The sequence below is a fragment of the Tyto alba genome, unplaced genomic scaffold (genome assembly GCF_018691265.1).
Source record: "Tyto alba isolate M040663 unplaced genomic scaffold, T.alba_DEE_v4.0 Super-Scaffold_1000006, whole genome shotgun sequence".
Taxonomy (NCBI): Eukaryota; Metazoa; Chordata; class Aves; order Strigiformes; family Tytonidae; genus Tyto; species Tyto alba.
Window position 1 is genome coordinate 4,989,242 of NW_024881272.1, and position 14,783 is coordinate 5,004,024.

A 14,783-nucleotide genomic window follows, 5' to 3' on the forward strand; every position below is an offset into this window, starting at 1 on the left:
GCTGGATGTATGCTGCAATCAGGAATATCTGTGGTGGAAAAACATCAGCTGAAGCAGGGCAGGGGGAGCACATGCCCTGCCATGTCCCATGTAAGAAGATTAGGTTAATACTGCAGCATGGTCTTAGCAAAAGTTAGAAAGGATAATGCTGCATTAACTCACACAGGTCCAGTCTCTGTAGCACAATGACAAAACAAAACTAGTAAGAGTCTAAAAATATAGCCCTGAATAAAAGTACTTTCTCCTCTGCCTTTTTAACTCATTCCCCCTCCTCCCCTCGTTTCCTGCTTAGACACTCAAAGTTGGAAACTTAGAGTGGGTTTTGAATGGGATTTTTCTTTTTCCCTCCATGCTTCCATTTAAAAAAAAAAAAAAAATTAAAAATAAATCCCTGGTTCTGTAGCTGTGACTCATTCCTGCGGTGCCTATCTGCCTTGTGTCAGGCATGGGGCTGTCTGGGGGAAGCAGAGTACGCGCATACCCAAACCGTGATGCAAGCTTTGAAATTGCACCAAGTGCACTCGTAGCATCAAATGTGCCGGATCACGCTGCGTTTCCAGTAACAGCCAGAGCTCTCTTGGCTCCGAGTGGGAAAGTGGTCATGCAGCCTGGAAGGGGGAGAGAGGCCAAATTGCACATTCATTTAGATAATTAGGTAAACAGTAAATATGAGAAGTCTGTCTCCTACTCAAACTCCATTGTTTTTTCCTAAAAGTCTATATTTAGATTTGGCAGCCGGATTTATCACAATAATTGGTGTATTGTTTAAACAAGGTCACTGATGTGTGTGCGTGTTTATCTCTGCTTAACTGGATTGCTTATTTGAAGTAGAAATACCTCCAAAATTATTATGCAGACCTCTCAAACTTGTGTACTCGACTCCTGAGGCAACGTGGTCTTTATTAGAAAATAGATGCAATTATTCACATTCGGTTTTGCAGCTTGGAAGTCCTGAGGGATTTGTACATAAAACAGTGGAGATTTGATTACATCCTGATTTCATGTCTCACTGGTGTATGAGTGTTCCATATGTGTAAAAAACCTTTTTATAAGGCATAGATTGTAATAAGTTACTAAGTGAAGTCATACGAGTGCCGTCCCATCTATTGGAATACACATGTTCATTAATTTAGTCTAGCTTTTGTGCTTGCTTATGTATTTATAAAACCCAGCGTGGCTTTGTGTTTTATATATAGAGCAAAAACTTTTGGCTTGTTGGCAGGTTGGTTTGAAACTTCAAGATGCAATTTCAAAGTCAGACGTTACTGTTCACAGCAGTTCTCCACTGTTCTGTGAGGATGGAGCACAGTTTACTAACAGTGGTGGTCAAGGTAAAAATAGCAAGTAACAGCTCATTTTCCCTTTTACTGCTGAAGTGAGTAAACATGAAGGCCTTGAGGAGGAATGTTTTAATCAAATAACTTTTCTGACAATAGTTGCACATCAAGAGAGGGACAAAAGTATTTATACTGAAACCGCTGGCTCCCATGACCTTGGTGGCAGCTGGGTGTTGGCAGGTCATTTCATAGGGCTGGTAGTAATTTGTTTTATGGACAATTAGTGGCTTCTTTCTGAAAGCTGGCATCTTCGTTGGTGTGATTGTTATGATAGTAGCACCCAAAAGTGGCTTGTACAAAGGTGTTTGGGGGTTTAACTAAAAAGCATTTAAGAAATACCAGCAGGAGTGGATTTTGCTCTAAGCAAAAGCACGCAGTGCAGGGTTTAGTTTTTGTTCTTTCTTTTTTTCTTTTTTTTTTTTTTTTTCCCCTCCTAGTCCTGTTAAACCTTTTGGTTAAAATTTCCATTTTTGCAATGGAAATAATTAAGAATATTCTTTTTAAAGAGCTTGGTGAACAGTGGCTGTCCGCTGAAAGTGCTGCCTACAAACAGGATTTCACACGCTCGATTTGGAAAGGACTGATCTCAGAAATAGGCAGTTTTGTCATCTGGTAGTCCAGCGTTCACACCTAATGAAATAAAACCAGTGGGTTTGGAACTTGAAAGAGAAGTGGTCTCTGGTACAGTAAGAATGAATTAAAAGGTAGAAGAGAAATGAAGTGCTTATGTGGTGGTCGTGGCTCGCTGTTGAGTGCGGTTGTTTGGAGGCAGGGCTTTGGCCTCCCTACCCAGCTGACACACAGACAGCCATCCTCAGAAGGACAATTTTAATGGCTGGGGACTCTGCCTGGGGTGTAATGACTTGTGCTTTGTGCAAATCCTTTTTCATGTCCTGTTTTTTTTCTGTTGTTGTTCTGTAGTGGGAAAGATGTGTGCGTGCGTCACAAATTTGTTCCCTAAATAGTCTCTGAAAGAGAAATTTGGTTCCTTCCCTCCCTCCCTTCAAAGATTGAAATTATTCTATATCTTTCATTTTTTGGGAGAGCCTCTTTTGTACATGTTACCGTCAGACCTATTTTAATATTAACTTTTAAGGGGTTTCATTTAAATTCGCTGTTCAGGCTTGGTGTTAGGATGTACAGGCTCATCTCTTGGAGATCACACGGCGTTATCTCAAGCAGTGTCCTGCACTAGTCATCTTTACTCATTCATTAAATTACAAACACAGAGAGAGATTTAGTCAAAGAGGGTATGCACTTTTCTTTCCCCCAGTTTTGTGCTGTTTCGGTGCCCGCAGGTCACCTTGCTCCATCTTTTGGCTCTGCAGTGGTGGAACCTCCTCCAGCCCTGGCGCCGGGCTCGCAGCTGGCTCCGGCTGGCAGAAGGTACGTCTTTGTTTCAGCGCTTCATCACTGTCCCTGGCTTCTGGCTTTTGCACTGATTCAAGACTGTTCCCAACAGACAACCTGTGGAGAAAGGACTCTTCTGGTTAGAAGGTCATTTAAATTATTTAAATTTCATAACTGCTCTTTTTTTTTTTTTTTTTTTTTTCCCCTCTCATCTCTTTTTCCTTCTCTTTTGGTTGTTTCTTTTACTACTTTCTCCACGTGGTGTGTAGTAGTTAGTGCTACAGCAACTGGAATTTTAAACAGACCCTCTTCCTAAGCTGGTATGAAATGTTTTCATTCAAAAATTTTGGCTTTTTGAGATACTGGCATGTTTTCATCTTTCCTCCCTGTGATCCATTTCTCTCTTTAGATGAAGGTTTAATATTAAACTCCTACACGCCATTGTCAGTTGTTGCACTTTAATTTGCTAATATTAATACAACATTCTGGAGGGGCTATGAGGTGGGTGTTAGGCTAGTTCTCGTGCCTCTCCAGGAATTTCCCTGCCTGAAATCAGAGCCTAAAATAATCCTGGATTTGTATATTCTTCCTCCTGGTTGGTTGTATGCCCAGTTCCCTGTGCCCATGTCCATGCTTAACACTTCAATGCTGTCATGTAGACAAGTTCCCAAACCATTGCTGTTTGTGTAGTCTGGCCTAGCAGGCAGAAACACTGCTGGATATCAAAGCTGTGATGAACCCCTGCACAGACTGGTTGTAAAACCAAACAGAATCCCAAGTGTGTCTTTGGTGATTTCAAAAATGAAGTTTGTTGGGTCATGTTCCTTCAGTTCACGCACAGATAGCATAGGTGTCAAACATCTTGGGTGTTAAACACTGCAGAAGTATGTTTCAGTTTGTGTGAGCGAATTGTTCACTTTCTTGTTACGGACTGGACTTTTTAAGTCTTATTAGTTTGGCCATGGACATCCCCAGGTCTGCCTGTTGGCACTTGCTAGCAGTAAACCACACTCGAGAACAGGTTAAGTACTTAGCACGGGGCATTGGAAGAACCTCTCTGCTGATGTCCTGTCGCTACCCACCTTGCTACTTAACAGCAGTGCAGGGTAAAAGTCATGGCAGCAGACAGTATTTCTATTATTTGTGGTGTTTATATTCAAGAATTATAATTATGGATGTTGCTGAAGTTGTTTCTTTATTTATACCATAAGAATACACTGATACACAATGATTTTGGAGAGTACTGTCAATTAGTTGTTGGTTATCTTTTGCTGCTAGTTGGCTTTGCAGCAGTATTTCCACTGTTTGAGAAGCTACATTTTAAAATATATTTATAAAACTAGTATTGTGTGAAGGAGTTGCTGAAATAAAGATAGGTTATTCACTGTCACAGGGAAGAGCAAGAGTCAATAAGGCCAATGGAGTCAGAGCAATTAATTCTTAACAAAATGTACAGAATGAAATTATAAACCCAATTTCTAATATCCTTGGTGGCAACTAGAGTTAACAAGTCTTATTTTTGCAGTGGTCTGCAGTTACGTAAAAATAAAAGCTGGAAAGTTTGCATATATGCACCTGCTATTTGGGCATAGTGACCAAGACCATTTTTGAGATGCTTCTCCATTAACATGCCTATGTACAATGACTATTTTTCCTCTCTTAGTAATGTTTCAGCTGCAGGTGGTTTGATGCACGCAGGGATCACATCTAGCAATAAAACTGTGTTCTGATGGTAAATCCCTGCTCTGCTTTGAGATTGCAGGAGTAATTCTTTTTGGGTTTTTGTTTTTTTTCTTTCTTTCTCCCTCTTTCCACAAAAATCCAGAACACTTCAATTGGAAAAGGAGTGGGGTGATGGAAAGGTTATTTTGCCTGCTGAAAAACACTGTCATTAAAAACTAAAATCAGTAGCTGGCATATGATATTTCAGATGGTACCAACTCCAACCTGTAGTCGTGAAGAAATGGATGTCAGAGTGGGGATAAGCGCTATTTTACTTATATAGTTGAAGGATGGTCTTGCAGAAGTTGCCAGTGAGGTAGCTCAGTGCGCTTGGCTGTCTTCAGGGGCCGAAGTCGGTGGTCTCTGGCTCCAGAGGGTTTCCTCTCCAGTTGAGCCCCCTCCACGTGTGGGTGGCTGCACAGCTCGGCACGGCGGTGAGCCCACGGAAGAGCCAGAGCCGCGGGAGCTGCTGCGTCACAGGCCAGGGCTGAGGTCTCCCCTGCCTTCTGGAGACCTCTAAATCTCTACAAATCTCTGAGGTGAGTGCTGCCACTCACTACAAAGGGATCTTTTTACTGTTGGGACTTTCCGTGCTACATAGTAGTTGCCAGAGCATTTACCTTCAGGTTATACATTTGTTTATTTGCACCAGCGCATGTTGCTAAAATATTTGGCTGGCTCGGGGTGGTGTTGCTCACAGCAGTGTGCGGGCTCGCTTAGCCACTGTGCTTGGCTAGCTTCTAAATGTACATTTTTACAGTCCTTGAAACTTGGCATGGGCTGTGTTTTGTTGTCAACAACAACAACAAAAGATTGCTAGTGAAATTAAAATCTGGCATCGCTGTTCCACAGGTTTATTCACAATGTATTGAAATGGGATTTTCTTGCTAACTTTTCCTGGCACCCATCCAAAACCCAGCATCTCATAAATTTATATTATCTCTCTCTGCTCCGTTCAGTTGGCAGGGCTGTAGCAGCTTCTCATGCAGATCACAGGAGCAGCATGGAAAAACTAAGCCAGGAGACTTGCAAGTGGGGAGTTTGTATCAGCAAAGAAATTGTAGAAGTTTTTCCAAGGAATTAGAGGACAGAAATCTTGATGGGTTTCTCAGCACCTGCCTTCAGAAACCAGACCAGAGCTGAGTCAGTCTGCATCGCTGCGGCCTTGGCTGTAGTGGAAGGTAAAGGACTTGGGAACGCAGGGCAGTGAACGGTACGTTACAGCATGCCTTGGCACAGAGTTTTCAGATAAGGAAAACGAGGCACGCTCTGGCATTTAAATGTGCTGCTATCACCATTTAGCTTCTTCATAAATGCATCTCATTCTCAGCATAGTGATAGTGAAAACAGCATACCTTGTTGATTTATCTAGCACAGGTGAGCTTTCCGTGTGGTCACTGATATGCATTGCCAGCTCCAAGCTTGTCAGATAAGCGCGTGGCAGCTTTGCTCTCAGGAACTCTAATTTGCGTTGGGTAAGTTGGCTGTGCTCCAGCCATGCTGATTCCAAACTCTCCAGCAAGCCTTGCTCTTCCAGTCACTCTAATTCCAAATGCAACAGTTTTTAAGGTGCTATTTCATTTATACTCTGTGTAACTCCATGCACTAAATATTAAGCAGTCAAGTCAGGTGCACCGGTCTGCGCCGAGCTGAGGAGAAGTGATACCCACCTGCAGGAAATGTTTCAGGGGGAAACAGATGCATCGCGGTGATAGGAGATGGGAAGGGGATGTTAGGTCATTAATTAGCCTTGTATAAACAAAACTTAATATTTTGAAAAGTCTCTAATTTAAAGGGAAGGAAAAATCTTTCATCCTCTGTGCCATTTAGCTGTGTGTCAAGTTGGGTCAGTTGGAAGACTTTTGTGGTGGTTTCTGCTTTATGTATTGATTACTCCCTGCTAGTTTTGAAGGGGAAAAGAGCCAAGGGGAGCTAGACTACAAAACTCAGGATCCCTGCCTGACTGCATCGCTTCTGGTTTGGCTGGGGAAGATGCAGAGTGCCATTTGTATTACTTTTCTACATGTTAAAGAACTCATTTGGTGGCTGGTAGTTGAGGTCTTAGTCTGGGACCTTCTCAGAAGTGGTGTTTTCTTAACCTGCTGGCTTTATGCTTTAGAAGAGAGGGCTTTGTTGAAAACCCAAGTGTGGCGAATTAATGTTCAGGGTTTCTTATGGGGTTTGGTGGTTGTGTGAGGTTTGGTGGGTTTTGGGTTTCTTTTTGTTTGGTTAGTTAGTCTGGGTTTTTGTTTGTTTGTTTTTTAGCTTTGTGTTTTGTTTTGTTTTGTTTTTTTTTTTTAACTCCTGTTGCCTTTCACTCCAATGACTTGACAAATGTTTTAAAAAAAATTAGAAGCTGGTAAGTTTGTGCTTCGTGCAAAACTAATTTAAAATGAAGTAGTTCAGTTATGGGAGGTTTCAATTCATCTTTTTCTCAATATAAGCTATGCTAAAGATGAACTAAAGTTTTACACATGATAGTGCCTTACTCAAGCACTAGGCAGCTTTCAGAGATCAAGCAAGCATTAAACATTAATTTTTATCACCAGAGACAGGTTCTCCCTCCAGCTGCTTGGCAATGATGCATTTGGTTTTTTTGTGGTGGTCGTTTTTTTGGTTTTGGTTTTGTTTTGGGGGGGTGGTTTTTTTTTTTTTTAATTGGCCAGTAGTACTTATTAAACAACAGGTACACCGAGGAATTTCTACAGCTTCATGCAGCAGAGCTGGATAGTTTTTTTGGGGAAGCTGAGTGGTGGAGAGCAGACTGCCCACTCAGGAGGCCGTTCCCAAAGAATTATCTTCATATGCTTGGTGAAAATGTAATGCTGCTTCTGTACATTTTCTGTGAAATGTTGTTATAAAGTTAAGAAAGATTATTGTCCCAATATAATCCTAAAGCTGAAATACAGCTGTATTCTAACATAGCAAATCTGCATTTTGTGCATAAATTACTTAAATATCTAGGAGTAGTGAAATATATGCTGTTAAACATGTCAAATTGGATGATTAAATGACTGGATTGTTAGGAAGAAAATAGTAATTTTCTGAAAAAGCTAAATGAATGATTTGGCACAATGAACTGCAAACATTACCAAAAAAAACTTCTTCTGAGGAAAATTTGCTAGCTGAGGATCACGTTTTTATGCAGTAGGTATTGAAAACAAGAGGTATAAGTGAAAATATTCCAGATTTTCTCAGGCTAATTGACAAGCCCCTTTCTTCACCTAAAATTATTTTACCTGCTGACAGCTGAGTGGGTGGCTCTGTGCGGTTAGGGATCTCGCATAGCCAATATGTTAGCAGTCACTGCTGTAAGCTGATTTCTTTGTGATAATGAGACTGTGTAAATGCCTGCTCTGAAAGGACTTGAGTTTTTGCATGAGTAACAGGGCTGCAGATCAAGGAGAAAGTTCTACGTTAAGTACTTTCTTGCATGTTATATGTTCAAAAGAAATGCTAGAACCAAGTGAGACCAATTTTAACTTAGTGATATCAGATTAGCAGAGACGATGGGTTTGTTTGGGCATCATCTCTGCTACTGATGATGTGTATAAGGAAGAGAGAGTCCAGTTTGACTCCAAGCCCAGCCTAAATTATTGAGCTATCAATTTAAAAGAACTGTTTTACTTGTAGACTAAGCAAACTTGTGTATCAGTGATTTTATATCAATAAACATGTAAGCCTTGTGTGCCTTTTTAGAAGTACTTTGGGAAAGACCATTTTACCCTCTGTAGAGTACACTGTGAAATCTCAGCTAAGTGAAGGCAGCTGGCTAACTGTTTTCTTTGATCACGAAATGCATTCGTCTGAGCAGTGGTAAAATGAATTCAAAAGTGAAATCAGAAGTCAAAAGTAGAGACCGTTCTTAACATTATTCAAACTTAAACTAAACTGTGAGTTTGATGTTCCATGCGCTTCATGCTGAATGCTTATTGAAGCCTGTCTCTTTCTGTATTGTTAGCTCTGTACAGAACTGTGGTCCAACCCCTGGCCACACCAATAAAAATATTTTTAAATAGAAGCTAACCCGTAACTGGTTTTGCACATTGCTTCATGTTGTAACTTGATACACGGTTAATCTCCCTGTGCGTTCCCTTGCTGAAATGGGTGGTCTGTGGAAGTCAGTGATTGATGTAACACAAGCTGTATTGGGAAGGAGATGAAATGATCTTTCCATACAGTCGGGTGTCCACAGGCTGGTGGTGAAAAAGAGAACTGGGATGAGAGCAGTCCTGGTGATCGTCCCTGTGCTCATGCAAAGACCAGTGTCTCGCCTAAGGTTTCGTTCTGTCCAAAGTGCTGTTGTGCTAAATCCCTGCTTCAGAATAACGTTGACGCAGCTGGTGTCATATTATCTGAGTTGAGTCATTCCTGTTGGTCATACCGAGTCCTCTGATACAGCAGATAAGTGCTTTCAAAACGCTGTTTCAAAACAGGGTTTGTATGGGTGCTCAGCTTGGTTGTTACTTTTCAACAGAGTTAGAAAGCGTGGTAGAAATCTACAGCAAGCAAATCCCGGGAGGACTTCAGCTCCCACACTGTCTGTCTCTGCTTTCTGTCCTCTCCTGCCCTTCTGTGCTCCCAAACCAAAAGTAGATGTAGATGTGCTAGCAGAAACTTGTACAAACAAGGCTTGCAGTGCTGACTAGAAACCTACCTCACATTCTCAGTTTTCTCTGCTGATTATGGCTTGTGCCATTAGCGTGAACCACATCGTCGTATGTCATATTTATTCATACTTATTTCTGAAGTTCCATAAAGCCTGCTTTACCAGACTGGCTAATTCAAAGCATTTGTTGAAAGCACTACTGACATGTTAGTAGTAAAAGGCTTCAACAAGGGAAACGAGGACCCGCTGCTGAAGGGGGGTGGGTGATCCAGTAACAGCAGACCTAGTCAGAGTTGGGGTCCTCAATGCTGTGTTCACCTCAGCCTTCAGGAACAAGGACTCCCAGGCCTCTGTGCCTGGTGAAGGGGATCAAGAAGAAGAAAAACTACCAGCAGTGGATGAGGGTCAAGTCAGGAATTACTCACAAGAACTCAATCCGTGCGAATGCATGGGACCAGATGGGCTGGATGAAAGGGTGATCAGCAACCCCTGGGACCAAGAAACGGAAGACAAGAGCCAGCTTTTTCCTGATGAACCCTCTGTCTCATTTACACGATGGGGGTCCTGCACATACTCACTGGTCCCCGTGCCTCCTCGAGGAGATCACAAGGCTGGATGGAAATTGTAGCAGAGTTCTTGTTTAGATCCATTTTGTCACCGAAGACTCATGCTCCGAGCAGCATGACTTCCTATAAAGCGCGAGAGTCAGCATCGTTATTTTTGATGCAGAATTTGCATTGCGATGTCTGAGCTGTTCTTGCATCTGAGGTTATTTGTCGTAATTTCTTGAACGTGGCAACTTTAGATAGTTGCTTCTGTTGCTTCTAATTGAAGAATGTAACTTGCTACTGAATAAGGAAATTATTTCTGTGCATGATGGGGATTTTTGGGTAACTCCATCCTCGTTCTAGGGAGCAGTGATACCCTTTTCCATATATACACATAAGTAAGGGAGCTTTTGCATCTGCAACTGTCAGGAATGTACTTTGGCTGGCAAATGCAGCCTACTTTAAAGGCAAGATCCTGTAGTGGGTCAGTTAAGCTTTATTGGTCTGCCAGACTAGATTATCATTTTATTTAACCAGAGAAGTAGTTTTCATTGTCACTTGATTGCCAAGGGTCTGTCAGCATTTCCATTATAAACCCCCTATTTTCAGGGATTTGAGTAGACTTGAGATTTAAGTGTTCTGGTCTAAAACTTGGCAAGCGTGATCTGAGTTCACCAGCGGATATTTTCTTTATGAGATTTTAAAATAGTCAGCTGTTTCTTAAATTGTAGAGAAGGCAAGGTTTTTTTTTTTTCCTCATGGTTAAACAGATAGGACTATTTTTTTCCATCTCATTTGTTCCAACTAGATTTATAAAACCCTATTCTGTTGTTTAAGAAAAAAAAAAAAAAGGGGGTGGGGGCTAGTGTAGGAAAATCTGCCTGCTGTCCTGCTCTGTTTGCCAGAGGATCATGCCTCAAAACCTTCCCTTTGCTTTGGTCTGGTGAAGTCCCACCCACCCTCTCTGTCACTTTTCTCCTCCCCTTTACTTATTTCTCTTCGGTGTATTTACACTCTCACTACATGAAGTTGCAGCATTTCTTCTCCTCACTCCATTCGTCCCCTTTGGCTTCCTCTGAGGCTTCCAGCGCTCAATTCTGATGAATCTGCCTATTTTGCCTCTCTCTAAAAGGCAACTCTGAGTTATTCTTAAGTGATACGACATACCTGTGGTAAATATAAACTCTAGGAATTGTCTTTATGTTGTATATTACTTGATACTTAACTACAAATATATAGTGTTATACTTTAACTGAAGAACATAACGTGCATGACTCTCAGTTGTGTATTGCAATTTTTTAACGCTTTTCAGAGATTTTGCTGTGACTCTTCAGTGAAGTACTTTTCCATTTTTTTTTTTTTTTTTTTTTTTTTTAACCAAACTTTTAATGTAGACTGAAAAAAGTGAAGTGTGATTGGCGCAGAACACCACTGTGGGTTTTCATGGCTGGGCTCTTTTAGTCATTTCCTGAAAGCTTGGTGCAGAAATGTGACAGCGCAGGAAGCGGCAGCAAGCTTAGCAAGGCTTCATGTGCCGTTAGAAATTGGCTTGCTATAGGTGAGGGCACGTCCTTCTTGCTGAGATGTAGAAATACCTGGTTCTGGGATTGATGCTCAAGATCTTCAGGAAGAACCTCTGCTGTCTTGCAACTCACAGTGGTGAATAAAGTGGCCAGGGCTTGAAAATGGTGAGTGAGGAACTACAGCTGTATGATTATTAAGCAACAAGGAATGTAAGTTAAGAGCTGAAAATCAGGGGGTGGAAAATGAGTGTTTTCAGAAAGCACTATAGTCTCTCCCCCAGGACCTTCAGAAGATCATTGTCGGAACAAGATGCTGGCACTGCTGCCTTGAAGGACTATCATTGGTACCACCAAATGAAAAGCAAGAAGATGAATAAACAAATGAGTTCTGACCCGGAGAAACCCCTCGGAGCATACAGGTGGCAGACACATCCTCGGCTTCCCTGGAGGATAAGCAAAAGAGAGGGCTCATGCAGCCTGAAAGGGGAATGCAATGATCCAAGTCTTGCCAAAAGTTCTGAGAGCATGGATGCTACCAGTGCTGATGATCTCCACGACGACCCAACAGAGACACTTTTCCAGGCAAGGACTAGACCGTTCCGGGTTCCCTTCAGCCGCTCTCTGTCTGAACCCGTGCCACACGTTGGAAACAGGAATGCAAAGCCATTTCTTCAAGCTGTGCATTCAGTGGACTCTGAAGAGCAGGGCTATTTCATCCGTGGCATTTTCTCCTCTCTCTCCAGTGGCTTTTCAAAGATACTGAGTCGAAAAGGAGAGCCTGGCAGTGAGTCAGTAAATGAAGGGAAGACGGATGATAATCAAATTGATTTGAGTACAGGTAATGAACTCATTTTTGTTTTATCCTACTTCTGTTTGTGTAGCAGGTGAGTATAGCGAGACATTCTTTGAGACATACAATAGTTGTTTAAATTGGTTTTTAACTTAATTTTCTTAACACAGCACTGGCGACTCTCTGATATTCTATCTTAATTTAAAAAAAAAAAGCAACTGAACAAGGGCCTTTCCTGTTAAGGAAGTGGTGTGAGATGTTTTGGCGTGTGCTTAAAAACTTGGAGGTCTGTTTAAAACAGGCATCATCTGGTGAAAGCAGCAGCATTTCTCTCTCCGATGCACCCTCTGTGCCATGGTGTCTGTATTCCTGCAAGCACGGTAGCTCTGCAGCAGTGTAGTGCCCTGATTGAGATATCAAGCCTGCTACTGCAAATGAAGTACTAGAGAGAGAGAAAAATTAAGCTGTCTTTTAAACAGTGTTCAAGGCAGTGAAACAGATCTAGTTCCTGGTACCAGATTCACTGTTTTGTAATGAACCAGCTAAAATGACGTCTGCTCCCTGCTAGATGCCAAGGCCAGTAGTGTTGCAAAGGTTTAACCAGCTGGGATTGAGGTCAGCAAGATGCCAGTCTGAGATTTCATTGAAATCTACCCTGCTGATAACAACACTCAAAGCAGGAAAAAGAAAAGGGGGTGGAGGGAAAGGGAGAAATTTGCCTTCTCTTTGTCTTTCCTGTAAGTTTCTAGGGGGCAATCCAGCCTCAGTGAGGTAACTGATGGTGCTGTGAAAAAAAAACACAAAGATTAAATTTGTAATAAAACCAAAAATAAACTTTGCTTCTCCCCAAAACCTCAGCACTTCCCAGAGGCTTCCAGATTATCGTATTAAAAGCCTGATAACATCTGGATCCATTTGAGACTGCTGGACAAGTCATCAGTGTTCAAAAAACCTCAGATTACTAGTAGTAGTGAAAGAAGAATATACTCTGTCTGCAGGGGTATTTTCAGTCACAGTGGAATGTCCCTGACAAGCTTATGTTTGCTACTGGAAGCAGTCACATTGCTTTAAAACAAATGGCCAAAAAGAAGAAAAAATTAAGAACTATATCTGTTCAAACCTAGTTACATACAGTCACTGATCTGTGTTTCTCCAAGACCTTTGTCAATTGGAATTTGACTTGATGATGCATGTTAAATTGCATGGAACACATGGGCAAAAAAAAAAAAAAAAAGGTAGTAACAGAGCTACCTTTTTTTTTTTTTTTTTTTAACCTTCCTGTTGAAGGCTTCTTGTTAAGGGGTTGGTTGGTTTGGTTTTTGCTCTCCCCTTTAATCATTCATATTGGAAACAAAGATTTCTACTGCAGGCTTCCACTGTTGTTGAGACTTCCTGGGAGACTGAATTACTATTGCAGACTGCTTGGGTTGGTTTTTCTGTTTGGTCTCTTCTGCCCACCAATGTACATCAGTAAGCCGTATTGGGAAGGTATTCTATGTGATAGGAGTGTTTTGGATCAAAATTGTGCAGTATATGAAGGGCAGGGCATGCTGTAGTTCCTTTTTTTCCTCTGTTCTGGTGCCCTTAGATTCTGAGTGGTTCTCTCGTAATTTGTAAATATTGTCAGTTGACTAGGTTATTGGGATGCTTTGCTTTTAGTAGCGTGAAAAGTAAACAGGAAAAGTATTATTTGTGAGGAGCCACCACTTGGTAAATACTGCATGTCAGTTATGGGACAATGACAGAGTCTTTTGGCTCGCTGGGTTCGAGTAAACCTCTGAGCCTGCCAGAACTGGTTTTGCAAAACGAGTCACAGTTCAGGAACAAAGAGAAAAAAAAAAAAAAAAAAAAAACAAAAAACAAAAAAACAAAAAGGGACTGTAGATTAAATGTCAAACTCTCTAGAAGGGAGAAAGTCATAGCCAGGGAGGTGTTTGGAGAAACAAGGTTGATGCAGTCACCTACAAAATTGCCTGAAAGAGCCAGGTCCTGCTTGGGCTGCTGTCGTGGGACCGCAGAGCTATTGGTGGGATGGACACCTCTGAAAGTTTCTTTCCAGCCTTTGCCTTCTAAAAGGTTCAGCCTCTGAGCTTCAAGTAGACAACAGCTTAGGTTCAAAAGAACTAGTTCACCCTGTAAGGCATGCTGCCATGTGGGATTTGTAGCCATAGGACAACTAATTGCTTACCCCTGGTTTTATTTTTCCTTAAAGAAAAGCTGCTCTTGCTGGGTAGAGTCTCCTGCCCCACACAGTACTGAGGCTGAGACCTTATGAAACAGTGACAAAACTTGTGAGTTCCTGGGGTGTAGATCTCGGGTCCGAGGGAGGTAGCTTGGAGACAAAAGGGCTGAGAGAAATATGCCTTGTCTGTTGTGTTCTTCAACCACAGTCTAGATGCTCAGAAGTGATCAAATCTTCTGTTTTCCTTTCAAATACCACAGGAGTTTAGTTTTGCAGGGCGGGTCACCACATTGTCCACTGACAGTTTTGGTGGGCAGAAGGTATCTTACAGTGCCTGCAGTCCTGTCTACTGGTCAAGGAAAAATCCAAGAAAATGGATTCTGTTTTCCTCTCCAAGAGAGGCAGAATTTGGCAATCCTCAGGCAACTGAAGTCTGTAGTAAAAGTGTTCAGGCGCTGTACTAGACAAGAGACTGTGTAAGACATGGGGTTACTCCAAAGTTAGTAAAGAGTTTAACTTGGAAAAGCTTGATGAGAAGTCTCCCAGGAAACGTGCTTGGACAGAAATTCTTGCCACTATGACTCAAACCCGTGAGGACCTTTTCTGTGTTGTTAAATACACAGCGGGAGAGTTCAACCAGGAGAAGCTGGAGGCATGCTTTCTGTCTCTCTTCTGTCCAAGAAGCCAAGCCCTTTACCTTCACAAACTCACTTCATTAAAAG

At 41.8% G+C, this 14,783-nt stretch overlaps 1 protein-coding gene across 8 annotated transcripts in view; it reads left to right on the plus strand.

Moving 5' to 3' along the window:
• The window catches only part of RASAL2 (RAS protein activator like 2), a 188,798-nt gene that overhangs the window by 47,714 nt on the left and 126,301 nt on the right, over positions 1–14,783 (plus strand). The window contains exon 1 of one of the 8 annotated variants that reach the window (XM_042803363.1): positions 11,139–11,927. The exons of the other annotated variants lie outside the window; for them this stretch is intronic. Coding sequence (XP_042659297.1) covers positions 11,333–11,927 — 595 coding nt within the window. The 5' untranslated portion in view covers positions 11,139–11,332. Of the gene's footprint in view, positions 1–11,138; positions 11,928–14,783 lie in introns of those variants that run through there. 8 annotated transcript variants of the gene reach the window in all.